Below are 21610 nucleotides of genomic sequence, written 5' to 3'. Positions count from 1 at the left end.
TAGTTAAATCTCTATTAAAGTTGAGGGGCCATTTGGGCAATGTATAGAAACTTGAAATGTGCTTTTATTTGATCAGATCTAGAATGAACTCACAAAAATAAAATATATAAATTTAAACCACATGCACCAGTAGGTAGTGTGGTGTGAATCTCATGTCCATTTTATATAAATTTACAGTTAAGATCCTTTTTGAACAACAAAATGCCGCCAAAACAGTTGACCAAGTTTATCCTTCCTTTTTGGCCGCTGATTGATCGGGATTTAATCCTGTATACACGCCTTTCCCTCATTATCTCAATCATGAACTTGGCCTCTTTTTTTTTTTAAACAAATACATCAATCATTTTTACGGAAACTTCAATCAACCTCGAGTCCGAAACGCGTATATATAGACAACATGTTTGGTCCGAGAAACCCACAACCACTGGATTACCTAATTGTTTGGTGCAAGTCATATAAGTGTTTTTTTTTTTTTGTATTTATCATCTTACTACAATGAATTCCTTTTGAAACAAAACTTGCCGTGCAAACCTACAACGATTATGGAAGGTAGCAAATCACTGACCAATTCCCAGTCAAGTTTCCTTACAAGAAGATCTCACACTCATGGCCAGATTGGAAAACGCGTTTTCTCGTGAGCCATGTCCTTTATCATCGAACACTTCTTTATAAATTCCAACACTCTAAATCTACCGACAAGAAAACTCACCCTCTTATTCGCATGGTTTCGTCGACCACAACCCATTTACACTCTCTCATTACCCGCAACATTCGTACTGCCGAAGGACTCGCAATACGCTGGAGAAGGATCTGCAACCCGTCGGAGCACGTCAACGATTGTTTCGTCATCGCTTCGGATAATCCTCGATGTTCCAAACTTTTCCCAATCCCATTCGTGTGCTAGAATTTTTGCAAGGATTCGCTAACGCAAACTTGTGAGTGAATCTTACAACTCCCCTTTTTCCATTTTATTTATATGTTTTGGGGTATATCATGTGTCGCAATGTGTTTATCGCATTTTACAAGTTCAATTCCGTGCAATTACCATTATGTGGAGTACCTATGTTATGTGTTGTTTGATTGTTTATCATGTTGGTGCATTTCATTCATTCTAGACATCACATCATCATAGGCTCGTCGGTTCCCCATTACCTATGGGCGGAACTTGACGTTGCCACCCATACGATGTCAGCTCCATTTGATTGAGCTTAGACCTTGCAGCACACCACAATACCGTGCAACATGCATACATTCATATGAATCATTATATTTGGTTTGTTTATTGTTTGAGGTTGTGTTATGTGTTGTTTGGTTGTTTATCACTTGGTGCATTTCATACATTTTGGATATCATATCATCATAGGCTCGTCGGTTCCCCATTACCTATGGGCGGAACTTGACGTAGCCACCCATACGAGGTCAGCTCCGTTTGATTGAGCTTAGACCTTGCAGCACACCATAATACCGTGCAACATACATTCATTCATTGGCACACCATAATACCGTGCAACATGCGTGCATTTATTTAATCATTTCAGTTGGTTTGTTTATTGTTTGAGATTGTGTTATGAGTTATGATATATGACATACAACATATTTACTTACATTGGTTAACGCACGTTTTCACAATAAATCAAACTTAAACATATTATTTTTTTCCAAAAACAATAAGGTTCACTCGCCAACTTTTGTTGACCCAAAAACCATTTTTACACATGATACAGGTGAACAGGTACGAAGAGAAGATTGGACACAGGATGGGCTTTAGTTAACAAAAAAACGGATTAGCTTAGTGTAGTTATGAACCATGGCTTGTGCTTGTAATTGTGTATTTGAATTAATTGTTTCGTGAAACATTTGTTATGAATTAATGATTATTTAAAACACGCAATAGCAAGTCATAAGCTTTGGATTAACCCAATCATGCCCCGATCACCTTTTCCGCTGCTGGTCGGGGTGTGACAGATTGGTATCAGAGCTATTGTCTTTAGGGATATAGGATAGGTTATTAGACCCTTAAAACCTATACTTTAGTCAACTAGGACCTATGTGCTTCTGTGATTTTATGCTATGTTTATCTTATGATTTGCTATTGTTATCGTATTTAAATTCCTTTCATTTTACACACAAATGCATGCAAGCACTCTATTTGTTACTTGAATTACATGATACATATAATGTGTTAGAATTACGTCATGAAGTCTACACATACGTTACCTATACATATAGCCCCACCTGCAATGTACCATACGAAACTTATAAAGCCCTTATTTATAAGTTCTCAATTTCACTAAATTTTCAAAACATTTCCCTCCTTTTACAATATACTCATTTTATGTTATTCAAACTTTTGTGATGTTTTTGTTTTCAAATCCCATCAAAGTGAGTTCATGTGACGGGCATGTAGTAACTGGAAAGGTTCTAGTACCGGTAGTCGGGACGTCCTGTCTAGGATTGGCATTCGTATAAATCTGAATTAACGGACCAGTTTGCCTACCTGGGGACTAGTAATGAGAGTACGAAGGACCTATTAGGCCAAAGCATGCCACACCAAACGTCGTGTGAACTAACCCAACTTTGAGTTGTCACCGTGTCCAACCAAGGATACCCTCCGATTTTCATACATTACATTCATATTTCTCGATTTTCTCCGGGTTTTAGTGTACGTTACCAGGCTAACACATGCGAACCATACGAAAGCCCGGTAATCATGGGGGCCCACATGATTACGAAGGTGAAGCATGGCGGCATGCAAGGCCCAATTACGAGCTAAGCCCAAGAACACTTTAAAAGTGTTACCATGAGTTATTGTTTTCTAATACACCCCAAACGCTTTCATTTTTATCATATGTTTATATTTTTTTTCTTTCGCATATCCGCTAGCAAATCCATCAAAAAAATCTCACAACCTTGTTTGCGTTGATTCCAGAAACTCTGGTAAACGCATGGTTGTCGTGATTCCTAACATTGTGATCCAAGCCCAACATGCTGTACCTCTTCAAGCCTTCCCAATCACCCTAGTGGCACCCAACCTAGCTTACCCAAATAAGAAACCCTACACTAGTCCTCACCCTCAAAGCAACACTTGCCACTACCACCATCAACCCACTGTACCTTGCCGACTGGGTGCCAATTGTGGACATTATGGTCCTTTGAGTAACACATGGCGTACCCCTCAAAACCAAGCTCCAACTCCTACCCAAAACGTGATCCAACCCTATCAATAACTGCATTATCCTATGGTTCCATATGTTCGAGCTTGCTTTAATTGTGGTGACCCTACCTACTTGAGAAACACGTGCCCTAGATTGTTAACATCATCAACGCTCAAGCCCAAGCAAACCAGGCAAACCAGGCAAACCCAACACCCCCACTAACAAGAGGTAGAGCCTACAACATCAACGCGAACCCAGCTGAGGTCAACGACAACGGTGCGAACGAGCAACCCAATTAGTCTTATTCCACCATGAAGACTCAAGGCTCCGCTCCAGTTGTTTATTATACTCCATTATAAGCTTTTATCGATTACATTTCTTGTTTTGACTATTCAAGATACATTGTTTTCAATTTGGATTTTAACGTTTCAAGTTAACATATTTCATATTGTTTCCATCGTTGCAATTAATATGGTGCTACGCCAATTGTTTTTCATTACACTTCATATCATGTCACCTTACATCGGTTAAGTTCCATTTTATTTCACGTCATCATACATCACGGTGGACCTCGTTTCATAACTTAGGGAAAGTGGGTCATGTCTCACTTTTTCATAGACACACAAGATAGAGGTATCGCCATCAGTTAGTCTTGTTTTCTTTGGATTCGAGACTTAAACATTGGTTGTTGTGATTGGTTATGTTTGGTAGATTTTAGGATGAGTCACGTAGAACTAATCATGACTTGATAACAAAGCCAATGAAAATTTGACAAGGACATGGTGGATATGCCGCTGGTACTTCCTATATATAAGTGTTCTTGTCAAAGGATCAAAAGCTTTGTTAGATTGTCATGAGAAGTTCTGTGTAAGTAGTGTCAATCTGAGTTTGGATAACAATGTGTTTGAAGATTCATTTTATAATTCCATATGTAAGTTTATCATTATGATGTTTTGATTGCCTCAAAATCCCTTGTCATGATGTAAATTCCAATTAGACATCGTGATTACAACTCAATAGTAAATCCTTGTCATGATACCAGCCATCACCGTGTTACGACGCTTTTCATTTTTACACCTCTGGCAACAAAGAACGATTCCTCTACCGGGAACGTTACCGCCACAATCGAACCTAAATCCTACTTTGTTTCTACCTTAAATGCTAAAACAATTACCAATTATGGTTTCCTCTTAATTTCGGGACGAAATTACTAAAAGTAGGGGAGACTGTAACATCCGACAAAATGGGCTCCCAAAATGCGACCCGTTTTGAAACCCGAATCCTAATCTTTGAAACCTCGGAAATTTTCGCGAGTTAATTAGTCTTTTGCAATTTATTTATATAGTTAATTAAATAATTAATCTTTTGAAATTTAAAAATTCTAAAAATTAATCTAGTTAGTTCCGCTGGGTTTTAGAATGAATTTTAAGGTAATGAAACTTAACCAAGTTAATCTATTTAGTTAGTTAAATCTCTATTAAAGTTGAGGGGCCATTTGGGCAATGTATAGAAACTTGAAATGTGCTTTTATTTGATCAGATCTAGAATGAACTAACAAAAATAAAATATATAAATTTAAACCACATGCACCGGTAGGTAGTGTGGTGTGAATCTCATGTCCATTTTATATAAATTTACAGTTAAGATCCTTTTTGAACAACAAAATGCCGCCAAAACAGTTGACCAAGTTTATCCTTCCTTTTTGGCCGCTGATTGATCGGGATTTAATCCTGTATACACGCCTTTCCCGCATTATCTCAATCATGAACTTGGCCTCTTTTTTTTAAACAAATACATCAATCATTTTTACGGAAACTTCAATCAACCTCGAGTCCGAAACGCGTATATATAGACAACATGTTTGGTCCGAGAAACCCACAACCACTGGACTACCTAATTGTTTGGTGCAAGTCATATAAGTGTTTTTTTTTTTTTTTTTTTTTTTTTTTTTTTGTATTTATCATCTTACTATAATGAATTCCTTTTGAAACAAAACTTGCCGTCCAAACCTACAACGATTATGGAAGGTAGCAAATCACTGACCAATTCCCAGTCAAGTTTCCTTACAAGAAGATCTCACACTCATGGCCAGATTGGAAAACGCGTTTTCTCGTGTAAATTCCAACACTCTAAATCTACCGACAAGAAAACTCACCCTCTTATTCGCATGGTTTCGTCGACCACAACCCATTTACACTCTCTCATTACCCGCAACATTCGTACTGCCGAAGGACTCGCAATACGCTGGAGAAGAATCTGCAACCCGTCGGAGCACGTCAACGATTGTTTCGTCATCGCTTCGGATAATCCTCGATGTTCCAAGCGTTTCCCTATCCCATTCGTGTGCTAGAATTTTTGCAAGGATTCGCTAACGCAAACTTGTGAGTGAATCTTACAACTCCCCTTTTTCCATTTTATTTATATGTTTTGGGGTGTATCATGTGTCGCAATGTTTTTATCGCATTTTACAAGTTCAATTCCGTGCAATTACCATTATGTGGAGTACCTATGTTATGTGTTGTTTGATTGTTTATCATGTTGGTACATTTCATGCATTCTAGACATCACATCATCATAGGCTCTTCGGTTCCCCATTACCTATGGGCGGAACTTGATGTTGCCACCCATACGATGCCAGCTCCATTTGATTGAGCTTAGACCTTGCAGCACACCACAATACCGTGCAACATGCATACATTCATATGAATCATTATACTTGGTTTGTTTATTGTTTGAGGTTGTGTTATGTGTTGTTTGGTTGTTTATCACTTGGTGCATTTCATACATTTTGGATATCATATCATCATAGGCTCGTCGGTTCCCCATTACCTTTGTGCGGAACTTGACGTAGCCACCTGTTTTGGTCAAAAATTACCTAAGCAATTAAGTGATCAAATTAGTTTTGTGAGGTAGTGTGCTAGTAATACTTTGTAAGAAATATGTTGGTTTGTTAGTTTGCGAAAACAGTTTCAGGATACGGCTCAAGATATAGAGTTGTAGTTGTGATCAAACAATGAGCAAAAAAGTAAAGGTTGACACCTGATATGTACGAGGAAAGCCCTTGATCAATCTAGATCGCCGGCATAAAACCTCGGGAGCTGACAATCGCAGCTGCCTTGTTCTTCTTATTGCTTTAAACTTCAGGATACAGTGCAGGATGTAGAGCGAATCAACTAGGTGTTACAATGTGATTTGAATACAAGTGTTTATGTGTAGTGTTTGCAGAGAGCTAGAGAGAAAGTGTTTGAAAATGTGAAAGTTGCGTGCCTTAATCTGATCCGCCCCCATCTATTTATAGTAAAACAAATATAACAAACTATCCTAAATAACCGGGATCCAACGAATATTCCTCACTCGAACGTTGTAGACCTAGTCTTTCGGGTTCAACGTCTTTCCCATAACAAACATGCCCGAGTCTTGAGGAGATGAAGTCCATCTGACCGTTAGCAAACCCCAGCCTTTAACCTGCACGTGATTAATTCAAACAACCTCAGGATATCGCCCAGGATATTAGCAATATCCCCGTCCATTATCCTGGTCACAAATAAACAATTAGAAGCAGGATATTGATCAAGATATGTACGCTCAGAAAATGACCCATAACAATTGTCCCAAAATATATCTGTTGGTATTCCAATCCAACGGATATATTTTAAAAATTTTATCTCATAAATTAAAGCAATTAAACCTAGACGACGATCAAAATCACATCATAACCTCCAACGCGCTTTTAACTCGATGGAGATCCACAATGCCCCTATATCTTCTCTCTTCTTGTTTGAAAAGCAGATATCTTCAACAGAGTCTCCAGGTAATCCCCTACTTCTTGTTCATCTTTTATCAATCTTTCTTTCTTCATCTGCCATGGCCACCAGGACTCATTCCCAAACCGGTGAATCATCCGAGACTTTTACCCAACAGAATCTTCTCAAAAATCCTGAGAAAGAAGTCTGTGCCTTTGATAATGCAGACATTGCGGCTTTGAGAGCTTCCGGTGCTTTTCCTGATAACACAGTCTTTAGACCATTCGATCGGATGTTTCTTCCACAGATTGGATTTGCTTTCCAGCATACCCTTTTTCACTGGGTCTTCGATACCCCTTTCCCGAGTTCATGATGCAATTCTTCCGGACCACCGGCATCTCTTTTGCTCAAACCATGCCCATGGTTTGGAGAGTATTAATCATACTTAACCAAATCAAAAGCCTTCACTGTCCCGACCTTTGTATCGAGGATCTGCCAATCTCTTATCGCCTCCGATCTCACGGTTCTAGCCGATTTTTGCTTTTTTCGACTTCCAACAAACCCCTTATTCTTAAAGCTACTAAAAATGAAGACGGATGGCAACGCAAGTTCTTTTTCGTCAAACGAGACTCCATTGCTGAGGGTGCCAACCTTCCGGTGGAGTGGTTAACCACCGGTAGGGTCATAAATGTTCTCATGTACCCTTAGATTTTTATCTTTTGCTAATATCCTTCTTTTTGATTCTTATGCAGTAAATTTCAAGGAAGTAGCTCCCCCTACCGCTGAATCAGAGGAAAGAATCAATACTGTTTACCGATTACCTGCAATAGACAGGAGTTTCACCACACATATCCCGAGTTCCAGTCAATACTCGTCATCTGAAATGTCTGGTAAGGACTACTTTTAAAATAGTTAGTTAGTATAGCATAATAGAATGGAGAGTAATAATAATGTAAAACTTTTTCCTTTATGCAGCCCCGACTAAGATCCCTGAAGTCTTTGATCTCGACGAGTTGGACAGCTATTCTGATCAGGTTCAGATCAAGAAGGAACCCAATCCTAAGGCCACAGCCTCATCCAAACCCAGTGGTTCCAAAGTCATTGTCATCACCAAACCTTCGTCAACTACCAAGCCCCGGAGCTCCAGCTCTCGTAAAAGGAAAGAGCCCGACTCCCCCGTCATCTCTGACACTTTTCCCTATGAGAAGCACGGGTTCATCGAAGCTAGCGGGTTTATGACTTCCTTTCTTACCTAGGTTAGTATTCTCAAACCACATCCTGCAACTTATATCATTTACAAAGATTTATCAAAATCAATACCTGTCCTCTTACTTTCGCAGTGTCTTGAACGTCTGGTTCATCTATATCAAGAATCCTGCGGACTTAACAAGACGCTTGAGTCCAAGTTGAAGGAAGCAGAAGTCACGATCTCCGATCAAGGCATGATTGCAGCCGCCAGATCTCGTCACTACGAGGAGAAGTTCAAGGCTATGATTCAAGAACACCAAACTGCTCTCAACAAAGCTACTCTTCAAGCCCAAGCCGATCTTGAAGCTGCCGATGCGCAACATGAACGGGATATGGTCAGCTACCGGGATAGCCTTAAGAGTTCCGTCGTCACTTCTCTTCTCCAGGCCAGGCTGAAGATGGCCCATGAAGCCAAAACACTAGGTTTTGAATGCCCTTCTTGGGATGTTGGTGCCTGGGAAATGAAGCTAAAGAATCTTGGCGGCATTTCTACCACACCAACTGCCGAAGGATCTTCCAAAGTAGCTGAAAAAGCTAATGATGCTGAGAGGGATGTTGAGGTGGATCCCGAGACGGGTGCTGCTGAAATTACCGCGAACGAAGATGGCACTGCCCCCTAAAACTTATTTCCTTTTGTTTGAACAATCTTATGTCTTATGAACAATTTTTATTTCCGTATCAAAACAATTTGATAGCCGAAGGTGGATGGGTCCTAGGTTTCAGGATGAAGCCTTTGGTTATCAACTAGTACCGTTTATTTCCAATAATTTCATCTTTCATTTTTCTTGCTATTACTTCCTGTCTTTCTTATTACAGACCTTAGTTTTGCAAAATATACTCAGTGATATATTATGAAAATAGAATTTCTAAAAATTCAATCACCTTTAGAGAAAATTAAAAGATAGTCCATTTTTAAAACCTGTTTTGACGATACTTGCTCGATCAAAGTTTCAAACCAGTACCAGCTTCAAATATCTTAATCAAATATCCTGAAAAGTATTTCGAAAATATATTTTGAAAATATATTCCGACAACTTATCCTAATCAGGATGTTTAACCTTTTGTCAAACATAGTATTGTCAAAAATTAGCATTTACAAAGGAAAGATCATACCAGGAATAGGGTATAATCCTATTCTCAAACTTCAATCCCTTTGCAACTCTTCCAATGAAGATGTCCCCTGTCTGAGACACTTAGTGTATTAGGTCCGAGCCTTATCCTTTGAGCTTTACACCATTGCCTCAGTAGGAATGTCCCCTGTGTACAATGTCTTCAAATACTTAGAAATCTTCTGGATATCAGTTCCAATTGTATAGACAATTTTTCGTGTTACAGGGGTAAAACCCCAGAATGTACTGGAGATAAATCCCTTGTGTTCTGGGGAAAATCCCAAATTTTCGTGCGCTACAGGCGGGAGTGTATAAACTCCAAGACTTAGAAAGGTGAAAACCTTTAAACCTTAGAGAGTATGAAAATACCCTTTCGTGAGAGAGGGTGATCAATCCTCATATACCTTTAGGATTCAGGATATAGCCAACAGTAACGAAATTGTCAGCCACTTTTACATGGACTGGTCCCGCCACCTTGAACTACTCCCGAATAACTTGCGCTCCAGGCGGGGTGTTTAAACCCAATTCGGATGAAAGGTGAATACCTTTAAACCTATGAAGGGATCAGGATCCCTTATACGTGAGAGAGGGGGCCAATCCTCTAATCTTCCGAAGCATCCTGAGTGTGTATCCTGGAGCTATATCCCGAAGCATATACTGCAAAACATTTCAAAACTAAGGTGGGTGTTAGCTTGGCTAACACCCCTCCGATGCTTAAGTCAGTATTGGGTTTCAAAGAATAAATTAAACCAAACACATTTAAAAGAGATAGAATTCATACCCTGCTGGGTTAGAAATTAAATTCTAAACTCACTTGAAATAAAGTTTAAGGTGTATAGCATTCCAAGATCTCGGCAGCATATCCCCCTCCATATCCTTGAGTCGGTATGCACCTTTTCCTGATTCTGATTCAATCTCATATGGTCCTTCCCATTTCGGAGCCAGCTTTCCATCAGCAGGATTGGTAGTATTCTGAAAAGCTTTTCTTAACACCCAATCTCCAACTTTGAACCTTCTAATCCTTATATTCTTGTTGTATGTTCTGGATATCCTTTGTTGATATGCCGCCATTCTTAGCCGTGCTGCATTTTTTGTCTCATCAATAGTATCCAGCTCCTGGCATAGGACTTCAGGATTCTGCTCAGGATTCCAGAGGTTGGATCTTGCTGTGGGTATCACCATTTCTGTCGGGATCACTGCTTCTGCTCCAAATACTAAGGAAAACGGGGTTTGACCAGTTGCATTTTTTACCGTCGTTCTATCAACCCACAAAACAAAGGGTAATTCTTCTGCCCATCTTCCTTTCTTGGCCCCTAATCTTTTCTTCAAGTTGTTGACAATTATCTTGTTTGAGGATTCAGCTTGTCCATTTGCTTGAGGATGTACCGGAGTAGACGTAATCATTTTGATTCCCAAACTCTTGCAAAAGTCAGTAGTCCTCTTACTTATAAACTGAGAACCATTGTCACAGATTATCTCGGCTGGTACTCCGAATCTGGTCAGGATATTTCTCTTTATGAAGGATACCACTTCTTGATCCCTGACTTGGACAAATGCCTCGGCTTCAACCGATTTGGAGAAATAATCTGTCATTGCCAACATAAAAACCTTCCCTCCTGGAGCCTTCGGAAGCTTTCCCACTATATCCATACCCCACTTCATAAATGGCCAAGGGGAAACAATAGGATATAATGGTTCAGCAGGCTGATGCAGTATGTTACTATGTCTTTGACATGCATCACATCTTCGAACATATTCTGTGGCATCTTTCCTCACTGTCGGCCAATAATATCCTGTCCTTAATACTTTTGAGAATAATGACCTGCCCCCAGTATGGTTACCACAATCCCCTTCATGTATATCCTGAAGTACTTCCTTGGTTTCAGGATCCTCCAGGCACCTCAGATATGGTCCTGCAAGAGATTTCTTATACAAAACATCATTTATAATGGTGAATCGTGATACCTTCATCCTAAAGGCTTCAGGATTCTCATTCTTTGGGATGTATCCTTGCTTGAGATATCTCATGATTGGAGCTATCCAGGACTTAGGATCCTCCTCAAGATAGCCATCATCAGGATCCTGAATATTTATTACTTCCTTATCCTGAGGATTCGTCGCAGGATATTGGATATGTAATATTGGTATCCGGGTTCCTTCCGGTATCCTGACCGATGATCCTAGATTTGCCAAGGCATCTGCTTCAGCATTGTCTTCTCTTGGTACCTGCTCAAGTGTAAAAGTATCGAAATATCCTGCTAATTTTTTAAGAATTTCGAGATACCCAATTAACTTCTCTCCTTTAACTGCATAGCTTCCATTAAAATGATTAGTTATTAACAAGGAGTCAACATACACTTGCAAATTTTTGATATTCATATTCTTAGCCAACTCTAATCCTGCAATTAAAGCTTCATATTTTGCCTCATTATTAGTAGCAGGAAATTCACACCTAATAACTTGGGGTAATATGTCCCCCTGTGGCGATTTTAGTAGTATACCTAAACCTACACCTCTTACATTGGATGCACCATCAGTATATAATGTCCAGCATTCTAAGTTTTCTCTTAGCTGCTGTACTTCTAAATCTACTTCATTTTGAATGTCACTACTGAAATCAGCCACAAAGTCAGCTAAAGCCTGAGACTTTATGGCATTTCTAGGTTCATATACTAAGTCATAAGCACTCAATTTCACTGACCACTTGGCCATCCTACCTGACATCTCCGGTTTCCAAAGCACGTTTTTAACAGGATAATTGGTTTTAACATGGATCCTATGTGTCTCAAAATAATGTCTAAGCTTTGTCGATGCCATAACTAGGGCTAATATCAATTTTTCTAAATGAGAATATCTAGTTTCAGCATCTAATAGACTTTTACTCACATAATAGACAGGATATTGCTGACCTTCATGGTCTTTTATAAGAACGGCACTTACAGCATTCCCTGATACAGCGAGGTATAGGGATAGTGGTTCACCATTTTCAGGCTTCATCAATAGAGGTGCAGTCGAGAGATATCGCTTCAAATCCTGCAAGGTTGCTTCATGCTTTGCTCCCCATTCGAACTTCTTATTCTTCTTGAGGATATCATAGAATTCCTTGCATTTTTCCGAGGATCTTGAAATAAATCTGTTCAATGCTGCTACTCGGCCTGTTAACCGTTGAACATCCTTCATATTCGAGGGTGATCTTATATCCAGGATAGCTTTACTCTGCTCCGGGCTTGCCTCTATCCCCCTTTTCGTCACCATATATCCTAGAAACTTTCCTGCCCCCACTCTGAAATGGCACTTAGCAGGATTCAGCTTCATGTTATACTGATCCAGGATATCAAATGCTCCCTTGATATCCTGGAGGTGATCCTCAGCCTTTTTAGATTTCACCACCATATCGTCAATATATACCTCCATGGTGTCCCCAGCCTATCTTTGAACATCATGTTCACCAATCTCTGGTATGTTGCACCTGCATTTTTCAAACCGAAAGGCATAGCAGTATAGCAATAAATACCTGTTGGTGTCATGAAAGCAGTATCCTCCTGGTCCGAAGGCTCCATTTGAATCTGCTGAAATCCTGAGGATGCGTCCATGAACGTTCACATCTCATGCCCAGCAGTAGCATCCACCATTGCATCGATATGAGGAAGGGGGAATGGGTCTTTAGGACAAGCCTTATTCAAGTCTGTGTAATCTACACAGACTCTCCATTTCCCATTTTTCTTCTGCACTACGACCACATTTGCCAACCATCTTGGGAACTTGACTTCTCTGATCATTTTGGACTTCAACAATCTTTCGACTTCCTCTTGGATGATTATATTTCGCTCAGGAGCAAACTTCCTTCTTTTTTGCTGAACAGGCTTGAACGACCTGTCAATTCCAAGCTTGTGAGTAATAATATCTTTGGATATACCTGTCATATCCTCATGCTTCCATGCAAACGTTGACATCCTGCACTTCAAAAAGTCAGTTAATTGTTCTTCAACATCCTGAGGGATATTGGTTCCGACAAGCACCGAGATATCAGGATTATCCTGATCCAGGATAACTTTCTTCACATCCTGCTCCGAAGCTTCCAAGGTATCCCGGGCCCGCATCTTTAATTGCTATGCTGGATTAGGCTTGGTCGAGGATTTCATCGAGGATGTGTAGCATTCCTTCGCCTCCTGTTGATCACTATCAACTTTGACAACCCCCAAGGGGTTGGAATCTTGATGCATTGGTGATAAGTCGAAGGCACAGCCTTCATGTCATGGATCCACGGCCTGCCTAGTATTATGTTATAGCAGGATAAGGAGTCCATCACACAGAAGCGTTGTATCGAGTTGACCCCTTCAACATATACTGGTAACTTTATCTCTCCTACGGTATTTCTAGCTTCTCCACTGAAACCAACGAGCACAGTGGACTTCGAAGTAATGTCCATCGGAGATACATTCATCCTTTTCAATGTTTCCAGCTGAATTATATTGACAGAACTACCGTTGTCCACCAATATCCTACGTACAAAATGGTTAGCCACATATAATGTTATTACCAAAGCATCATGGTGAGGATCCTGAACAGTATCCCTGTCATCACTATCGAAAGTGATCACTTTATCAGTTGTGAGGGTAGTCATCCTGACTGGTTTGTCTCCCCTTTCACTCTTGGCTTCCTTTGCATGTCTCTTAGCCGCCGAATACGAAGTCCCACAAATGTCGGATCCTCCTGAAATAAAGTTAATTATCTTGGCATCTGCTGGGGGTGATGCTGCTCGTTCAGGATCCTTCTCGGGATCCTGCCCTTTATTTTTCTTTCTTCCCAACAAGTCCTTCAGATACCCTTTGCTCAACAGGTGACTTATTTCTTTCCTCAAAGCAATGCAATCCTCGGTCATATGTCCGAAGTCTTCATGGAAGGCACACCATTTGGATTTATCCTTCCAATCAGCTTTCTGCTGGTTCTTTCGAGGCCACCTAGCTTTGTCCCCTAAACCCTGCATAGCATACATTAACTCAGGTATATTAACAGAAAAGCAGTATTCAGATAAGTCAGGATATTCTTCAAGATCCTCGTCTTCAACAGCATTCACTCTCTTGTTATCATTTCTGCCATATGGCTTGGAGCGATATGGCTTATATGAGGATTCTGATTTCCTGTTGGTTGATTCGTAGGTTGAGGTAGAATTCATCCTCTCTTGCATCTTCTTGTCATCTTCCAAACGGATATATCTCAAAGCTCTGTTACGAGCTTCGTCGAGATTCCTGCAGGGATTCATTACAAGATCCTGATAAAACTGAGAATCCTTTTGTAACCCCATCTTAAAAGCTTGCACAGCTGTTGCAACATCAAGATGTGGGATATCCAAGGATTCTCGACTGAACTTGTTCACATAATCCCTCAAGGATTCCTGAGATCCTTGAGTTATCCTGTAAAGGTCACTGGTTAGTTTTTCAAAACTCCGACTACAAGAAAATTGACTGTTGAATAAATTAACCAAATGAGCAAACGAAGTAATTGAGTGAGGAGGGACGTTTAACAACCATTTTAAGGCTGATCCTGTCAAGGTAGAACCGAATCCCTTGCATAAGCATGCTTCCTTGAGATCTGGAGGGATAGGATTGATTTCCATCCGTTCCCTGTACTGGGCAATATGCTTTTCAGGATTCGTAGTCCCGTCATACAGTTTCATGTTGGGAGTCTGAAATCTTTTTGGGATTTCAGCATCACAGATAGGATACGCAAAGCGGGATATCCTGTGGCTGTCTTGGGATACTTCCGGAATTGGCTGGACCACTCAAGGTACACTGGATATCATGTCCTTCAATTTCTGGAGCTCCCTGGTAAACGTTGACGTCACACCTGCATCCTGCAAAGACCCATTGTTGTTAGTAGCAAGAATATTATTATTTGACACATTACCGATCTGAGGATTTTGGCCATATCCTGAAGCATATCCTGAACTCCTCACAGTCGACATTCTGACCAAGGAGGGTATCTCAGGGGTATGATTCTGAGGATGGCTTGGGATGATATTCCCCCTGTTATCCTCAGTGTAAACTGCGGAACTGAAGTTCAAAGCCCTGGGCTGTATAGGAGTGACAGTTTCTTCAGCAGGTCTACTCGAGCTAGCTTTTAAGAGTTGTATTTCTCTTAACAGCATTTGGTTAGTTTCCTGTTGCTGCCTCATTTGTTCCTGCACACTTCCAAATAAAGTTAGAATTTCATCATTAGAGGCTAAAATGGGAGCAGATCCCTGAACACTCCGAGTAGGGATAACATCCTGAGGTTGTGAAGAAACTGGCATCCTTGGAGGAGGTGGTGGAAGCACCGAACCGGTAGTAGCAGAAGTCGTAGCGGACATAGTGGAGGAGCTCATGTTTGATCTCGAAGCAATTGAAAATAAGTTAGAAAAAAGTTTTGACAAGAGAAAACCGAATAATGATTTTACTAAAGTTTTTAGCAAAAATAGCACCACTTGCCCCACGGTGGGCACCAAATTGTTTTGGTCAAAAATTACCTAAGCAATTAAGTTATCAAATTAGTTTTGTGAGGTAGTGCGCTAGTAATACTTTGTAAGAAATATGTTGGTTTGTTAGTTTGCGAAAACAGTTTCAGGATACGGCTCAAGATATAGAGCTGTATCTGTGATCAAACAATGAGCAAAAAAGTAAAGGTTGACACGTGATGTACTAGGAAAGCCCTTGATCAATCTAGATCGCCGGCATAAAACCTCGGGAGCTGACAATCGCAGCTGCCTTGTTCTTCTTATTGCTTTAAACTTCAGGATACAGTGCAGGATGTAGAGCGAATCAACTAGGTGTTACAATGTTATTTGAATACAAGTGTTTGTGTGTAGTGTTTGCAGAGAGCTAGAGAGAAAGTGTTTGAAAATGTGAAAGTTGCGTGCCTTAATCTGATCCGCCCCCATCTATTTATAGTAAAATAAATATAACAAACTATCCTAAATAACCGGGATCCAACGAATATTCCTCACTCGAACGTTGTAGACCTAGTCTTTCGGGTTCAACGTCTTTCCCATAACAAACATGCCCGAGTCTTGAGGAGATGAAGTCCATCTGACCGTTAGCAAACCCCAGCCTTTAACCTGCACGTGGTTAATTCAAACAACCTCAGGATATCGCCCAGGATGTTAGCAATATCCCCGTCCAGTATCCTGGTCACAAATAAACAATTAGAAGCAGGATATTGATCAAGATATGTACACTCAGAAAATGACCCATAACACCACCCATACGAGGTCAGCTCCGTTTGATTGAGCTTAGACCTTGCAGCACACCATAATACCGTGCAACATACATTAATTCATTGGCACACCATAATACCGTGCAACATGCGTGCATTTATTGAATCATTTCAGTTGGTTTGTTTATTGTTTGAGATTGTGTTATGAGTTATGATATATGACATACAACATATTTACTTACATTGGTTAACGCACGTTTTCACAATAAATCAAACTTAAACATATTATTTTTTTCCAAAAACAATAAGGTTCACTCGCCAACTTTTGTTGACCCAAAAACCATTTTTACACATGATACAGGTGAACAAGTACGAAGAGAAGATTGGACATAAGATGGGCTTTAGTTAACAAAAAAAACGGATTAGCTTAGTGTAGTTATGAACCATGGCTTGTGCTTGTAATTGTGTATTTGAATTAATTGTTTCGTGAAACATTTGTTATGAATTAATGATTATTTAAAACACGCAATAGCAAGTCATAAGCTTTGGATCAACCCAATCATGCCCCGATCACCTTTTCTGCTGCGGGTCGGGGTGTGACTATATATATATATATATATATAGAGAGAGAGAGAGAGAGAGAAAGTATAATGTACTTCACGCCTTAACGTACATTAACGTACTTCACGAAATATATAACATGCGTAATTATTTTTTTGCTCAAAATAACGTGCGTGATTTTGGATCCCATGCGTGGTTATGTGGTCCCATGCGTGATTATGTGGTCCCATGCGTGATTCTATGTTCCATGCGTGATTATACCCCTGATCCAACGGTTACCATTGTCTCCTACGTGAAGTATGATAAGCTGTGAAGTATGATAAGCCGTGAAGAATGTTAACCTCTCTCTCTCTCTCTATATATATATATATATATATATATATATAGGTAAAGGGTACTGTACAAATTCCCTTATCGTACATTACGTACGCTACAATCTCAGCCGTCAGATCATCTTCCCGCAATGAAAATCGCATGTTGTTTTTTTTTTTTGTAATAATTTCGCATGTGATAAATTTGATGAAATAGAAGGTGTTTTTTTGTAAAAATTTCGCATGTGTTAATTCAATTTCGCATGTGATAATTTTGATGAAATAGAAGGTTATTTTTTTGTAACAATTTCGCATGTGGTAATTGTTAGGGGAGGATTTTCTAACAATTAGTGATCCTTATTTGCTATCCTAATAAGTGATCCTTACTTCTGTGACAGATAGTGATTCTCAGAAGAGCTTCAGGATCAGGATCATGGATCACCCTAAGGATCCTCATACTAACGATTGGCTGTTTGTGTTTCGTATTGTTTTGCAGGAGTATTGAGCTTGACTTGGTCTTGGCAACGTTACTATGGAATATTCCACGGGTATTTCGCACACATTTGAATAGAAATGGACGTTGTGGAGAACGTGGGAGCATGGCACAAAAGTCGGACAGTTAGTTAGCTTAGTTAGCTTTCATTTTTAAAGGGGTGACGAGCTAAATTTAGAACACTTAGCCATTTTCGGTTACACACACACTCTCGTGCAATTGCAGTCTCAAAGCTCTCAACAAACACTTAATAATTCTCACACTTTTACACGATTAACCATAGTGATCCTTGTACTTAGCTCGTCACTATCCGAAGTTGTAAACTTTTATTGATTTATTTGAGCTTGGTGATCGGTAGTTTCCATCACCCGAGGTTTTTTATGCCGGAGATCATTCATTGATCAAGGGCTTTTTCCTCGTATAAATCCTTGTGTCCTTTGTGCAATTTACATCTAAGTGATCCTTATTATTGTTCTTCATTTCAAGCATCATTCCCCGTAACTAGGAGTTTGGTTGTATTATCCTTGTGTGATTTTTGACCAAAACAGTTTGGCGCCCACCGTGGGGCAATTGGTGCTTCATTTCTAAGAAAGTTTTCTATTGGTGATCATTCCGGTTCATTGCATACGAATATATGGCTTCATCATTGAAGAATACCTCTACTGCAATGTCTGCAGTCAATTCGCCTCAGGGCATTCCACCTTTGCCTCCACCTCCTGCTGGATCTCAGAAAAATGCTGAGAAGAAACCAACTCCCATTTTCTCTAAACCTCTAACTTCTTCTGCTCCTTACACTCCCACTACTAGTGACATGTTTACTTTGATTTTGCAGATGAAGGAACATATACAGCAACAGGATAAGACCAATGATAGGATCCTCAAAGAAATCGGAGATCTCAAGAAACAAAAGAAAGCGGCAGAGGATCATTCCCCACTGGTGCCCAGATCTTTGAATTTTGATACTCCAGTGATTACTTCTCAGCCATCAGTGGTTCCAGATGTTCAATATGTGGGTGGACCAAAAGGAGTGCACTACGGTTCAGCAATAGTGACTCAGGCATCAGGTTCATATTTCCAGCCAGCAGGATCCTATCCTCAGCATATGGGATCCTTCATGAATTCAGGAGCCTACTCAGGAGCGCAGCAGATTCAAGGATTTTCCTCTGTTCCAGGATCATCCCAGGTTCAAGGATCCTCCTTTGTTCCAGGATCATCCCAGGTTCAAGGATCCTTCTTTGTTCAAGGATCATCCCAGGTTCAAGGATCCTCCTTTGTTCCAGGATCATCCCAGGTTCAAGGATCCTCCTTTGTTCCAGGATCATCCCAGGTTCAAGGATCCTCCTCTGTTCCAGGATCATCCCAGGTTCAAGGATCCTCCTTCGTTCCAGGATCGTCCCAGTTTTAGGGACCCTTCCATATGCCAGGATCCTTGAGGAGTTTGCAAACAGGAAGTTCAGATGTCCATCAGGGAGATTTTATTCTGATGCAGACCATTGCTTCCACTGGTCCCTCCATCATCCCAGAGTCCCAGCAATATGGATTCACATCCGGTGTTCCTAACTTGAACCCGATGGGAGGTAACACTTTTAATAATTCTCTTACCACTAACCATGGATTCATGCAGGACACAGGTATCAACCATGCTATGGCCAGAGAGTTGCAAAAACTGAAGGATATGATATCAAGTGTTCCAGGAGTGGTCAAACCTATCCCGGAGATTGCAGATGGAAGCCATAGGATATCTTGTTTTGCACCACCAATCTGTGATGCTGAGATACCCAAAAGGTTCCATGTTCCAACTATGAAGCTGTACGATGGTTCGACGGATCCTGAGGAACACATAGCACAATACAGGGAGAGGATGGAGATCAATCCAATCCCAGAAAGGTTAAAGGAAACGTGCCTGTGCAAAGGATTCGGATCCACTCTTACTGGATCAGCCCTCAAATGGCTGCTAAGTCTTCCCCCTTACTCTATTACCTCATTTGCTAATCTAGTTAACTTATTCAATAATCAGTTTTCTTGTAGTAGAAAATTTGAGCGATTAACTAGTGATCTATATAGGATAACCCAGGGTCATAATGAATCATTAAGAGATTACATCACCAAATTTAGTAAAGAATCCTTAGACATTCCCAACTTGGATATAGCCACGGCTGTTGAGGCCTTCAAAATGGGATTGCTTAGGGATTCATTATTCTGTGATGATCTTGTTATGACACCATGCAGGAACCTAGATGAGGTAAGAACCCGGGCACTCAGGTTCATCCGGCTAGAGGATGACAAAAGGATCCAGGAGAGATTAGCAGGATCCTCAAAACAAGAGAAGCAAGGATCCTCATTCAAGAACAACAAGTTCAGATCCTATAACAAGTCTGACAACCAGAACGTGCATGCTGTTGATCAAGAAGAGGATGATGAAGATTATCCTCCAATTTCTGAATATTGTTTTTCCATTGATAACAATGAACTAATACTTGCGATGCAGAATCTAGGTGATTGTTTTGGTCAAAAATCACACAAAGGATAATGCAACCAAACTCTATGTAAACGGGGTATGATGCTTGGTTTGTTAAAAAAGTAAAGGATCACTTTCACTATGAAATATGCGAAGACACAATGATTTATACGAGGAAAAAGCCCTTGATCAATGTATGATCTCCGGCATAAAAAACCTCGGGTGATGGCAACTACCGATCACCAAACTTTTATATAAGAAAAATAGTTACAACTTCGGATGATAATGAGCTGGGTACAAGGGTCACTATAGTTTCGAGTGTCTAAGCGTGTGAGAATTGTATTGTGTGTTCTTCCGAATGGGGAAGAGTGTTATATATACAAGTGTAGGTGACCTATTTTAGGTAAAAAGACTAATAATCAGCTCATTACCCCTTTAGAAACAAAAGTAAATCTAGCCTAAATTATCGCCCTTAAATCATGCCAAGTTTCCATATCCTTCACAACGTCCATCTCCGATTAAGCACATGCTATAGTTGTAAAGACGCGTCCTGTGATTGTGATGCTTAAGAGCGGATCCTGTTAGATGTCCTGCAAAACAACATTAAATTCAACGAAAGCAACTGTTAGCATGAGGATCCTATGATGGTCCGTGATCCTGATCCTGGAACTCTGCTGAGGATCACTATCTGTCAAAGAAACAAGGATCACTGGTTAGGATCACACGTGAGGATCATGTATTGTAAAAATCCAGCCCTAACAATTGCCCCCAAAATATAAGGAGTTTATTGTAAATTAATGAGTTATATTTTGTTCTGATCTTATCTTCAACGGACAACTCGGATAACTAGCCGTTATTGTTTTGGTCAAAAATCACACAAGGATAATGTAACCAAACTTTATGTAAACGGGGTATGATGCTTGGTTAATTATAAAAGTAAAGGATCACTTTCGTGATAGAGATGCAAAGACACAATGATTTATACGAGGAAAAAGCCCTTGATCAATATATGATCTCCGGCATAAAAAACCTCGGGTGATGGCAACTACCGATCACCAAACTTCAATATAAGAACAAAATGGTTACAACTTCTGATGATAATGAGCTGAGTACAAGGATCACTATTGTTTCGAGTGTCTAAGTGTGTGAGAGTTGCGTTGTATGTCGTCGTGTGTTCTTCCAAATGAGGAAGAGTGGTATTTATACAAGTGTAGGTGACCTATTTTAGGTAAAATGACTAATAATCAGCTCATTACCCCTTTAGAAATAAAAGACAATCTAGCCTAAATTGCCGCCCTTAAATCAAGCTAAGTTTCCATATCCTTGGCAACGTCTATCTTT

General features: G+C 40.1%; 1 protein-coding gene and 1 long non-coding RNA gene across 3 annotated transcripts; both read left to right on the top strand.

The window, feature by feature from the left end:
• The first annotated feature begins 216 nt into the window (after positions 1-216).
• On the top strand, positions 217-1886 carry LOC110910349. The gene is made up of 2 exons (XR_002576031.1): positions 217-935; positions 1725-1886. It is a non-coding gene; the product is annotated as an uncharacterized LOC110910349 (long non-coding RNA).
• Positions 1887-5140: 3254 nt separating this feature from the next.
• On the top strand, positions 5141-8937 carry LOC110910347. 2 transcript variants are annotated; one of them, XR_002576030.1, is made up of 4 exons: positions 5141-5536; positions 7651-7788; positions 7874-8154; positions 8239-8937. XR_002576030.1 is itself a non-coding variant. In XM_022155018.1 (4 exons), exons 1-3 carry the CDS (start codon positions 7268-7270, stop codon positions 8152-8154), a joined length of 726 nt encoding a protein of 241 aa, XP_022010710.1. In that variant the 5' UTR covers positions 6825-7267; the 3' UTR covers positions 8239-8937. The 2 variants fall into 2 exon arrangements, 1 of the variants encoding a protein (XP_022010710.1); XM_022155018.1 differs by lacking the exon at positions 5141-5536 and adding an exon at positions 6825-7574.
• Positions 8938-21610: the final 12673 nt, after the last annotated feature.

This window comes from Helianthus annuus, chromosome 17, assembly GCF_002127325.2.
Source record: "Helianthus annuus cultivar XRQ/B chromosome 17, HanXRQr2.0-SUNRISE, whole genome shotgun sequence".
Lineage (NCBI taxonomy): Eukaryota > Viridiplantae > Streptophyta > Magnoliopsida > Asterales > Asteraceae > Helianthus > Helianthus annuus.
This window is presented reverse-complemented; position numbering and strand designations above follow the sequence as displayed.

Excerpts from the sequence above, each read along its gene's own strand:
- LOC110910347 (XM_022155018.1), top strand. The coding sequence starts at position 7,268 with ATGATGCAATTCTTCCGGACCACCGGCATCTCTTTTGCTCAAACCATG. Across the intron at positions 7,575-7,650 it reads GGTGGAGTGGTTAACCACCG|TAAATTTCAAGGAAGTAGCT; the intron begins GTAGGGTCATAA and ends ATTCTTATGCAG. Across the intron at positions 7,789-7,873 it reads CTCGTCATCTGAAATGTCTG|CCCCGACTAAGATCCCTGAA; the intron begins GTAAGGACTACT and ends TCCTTTATGCAG.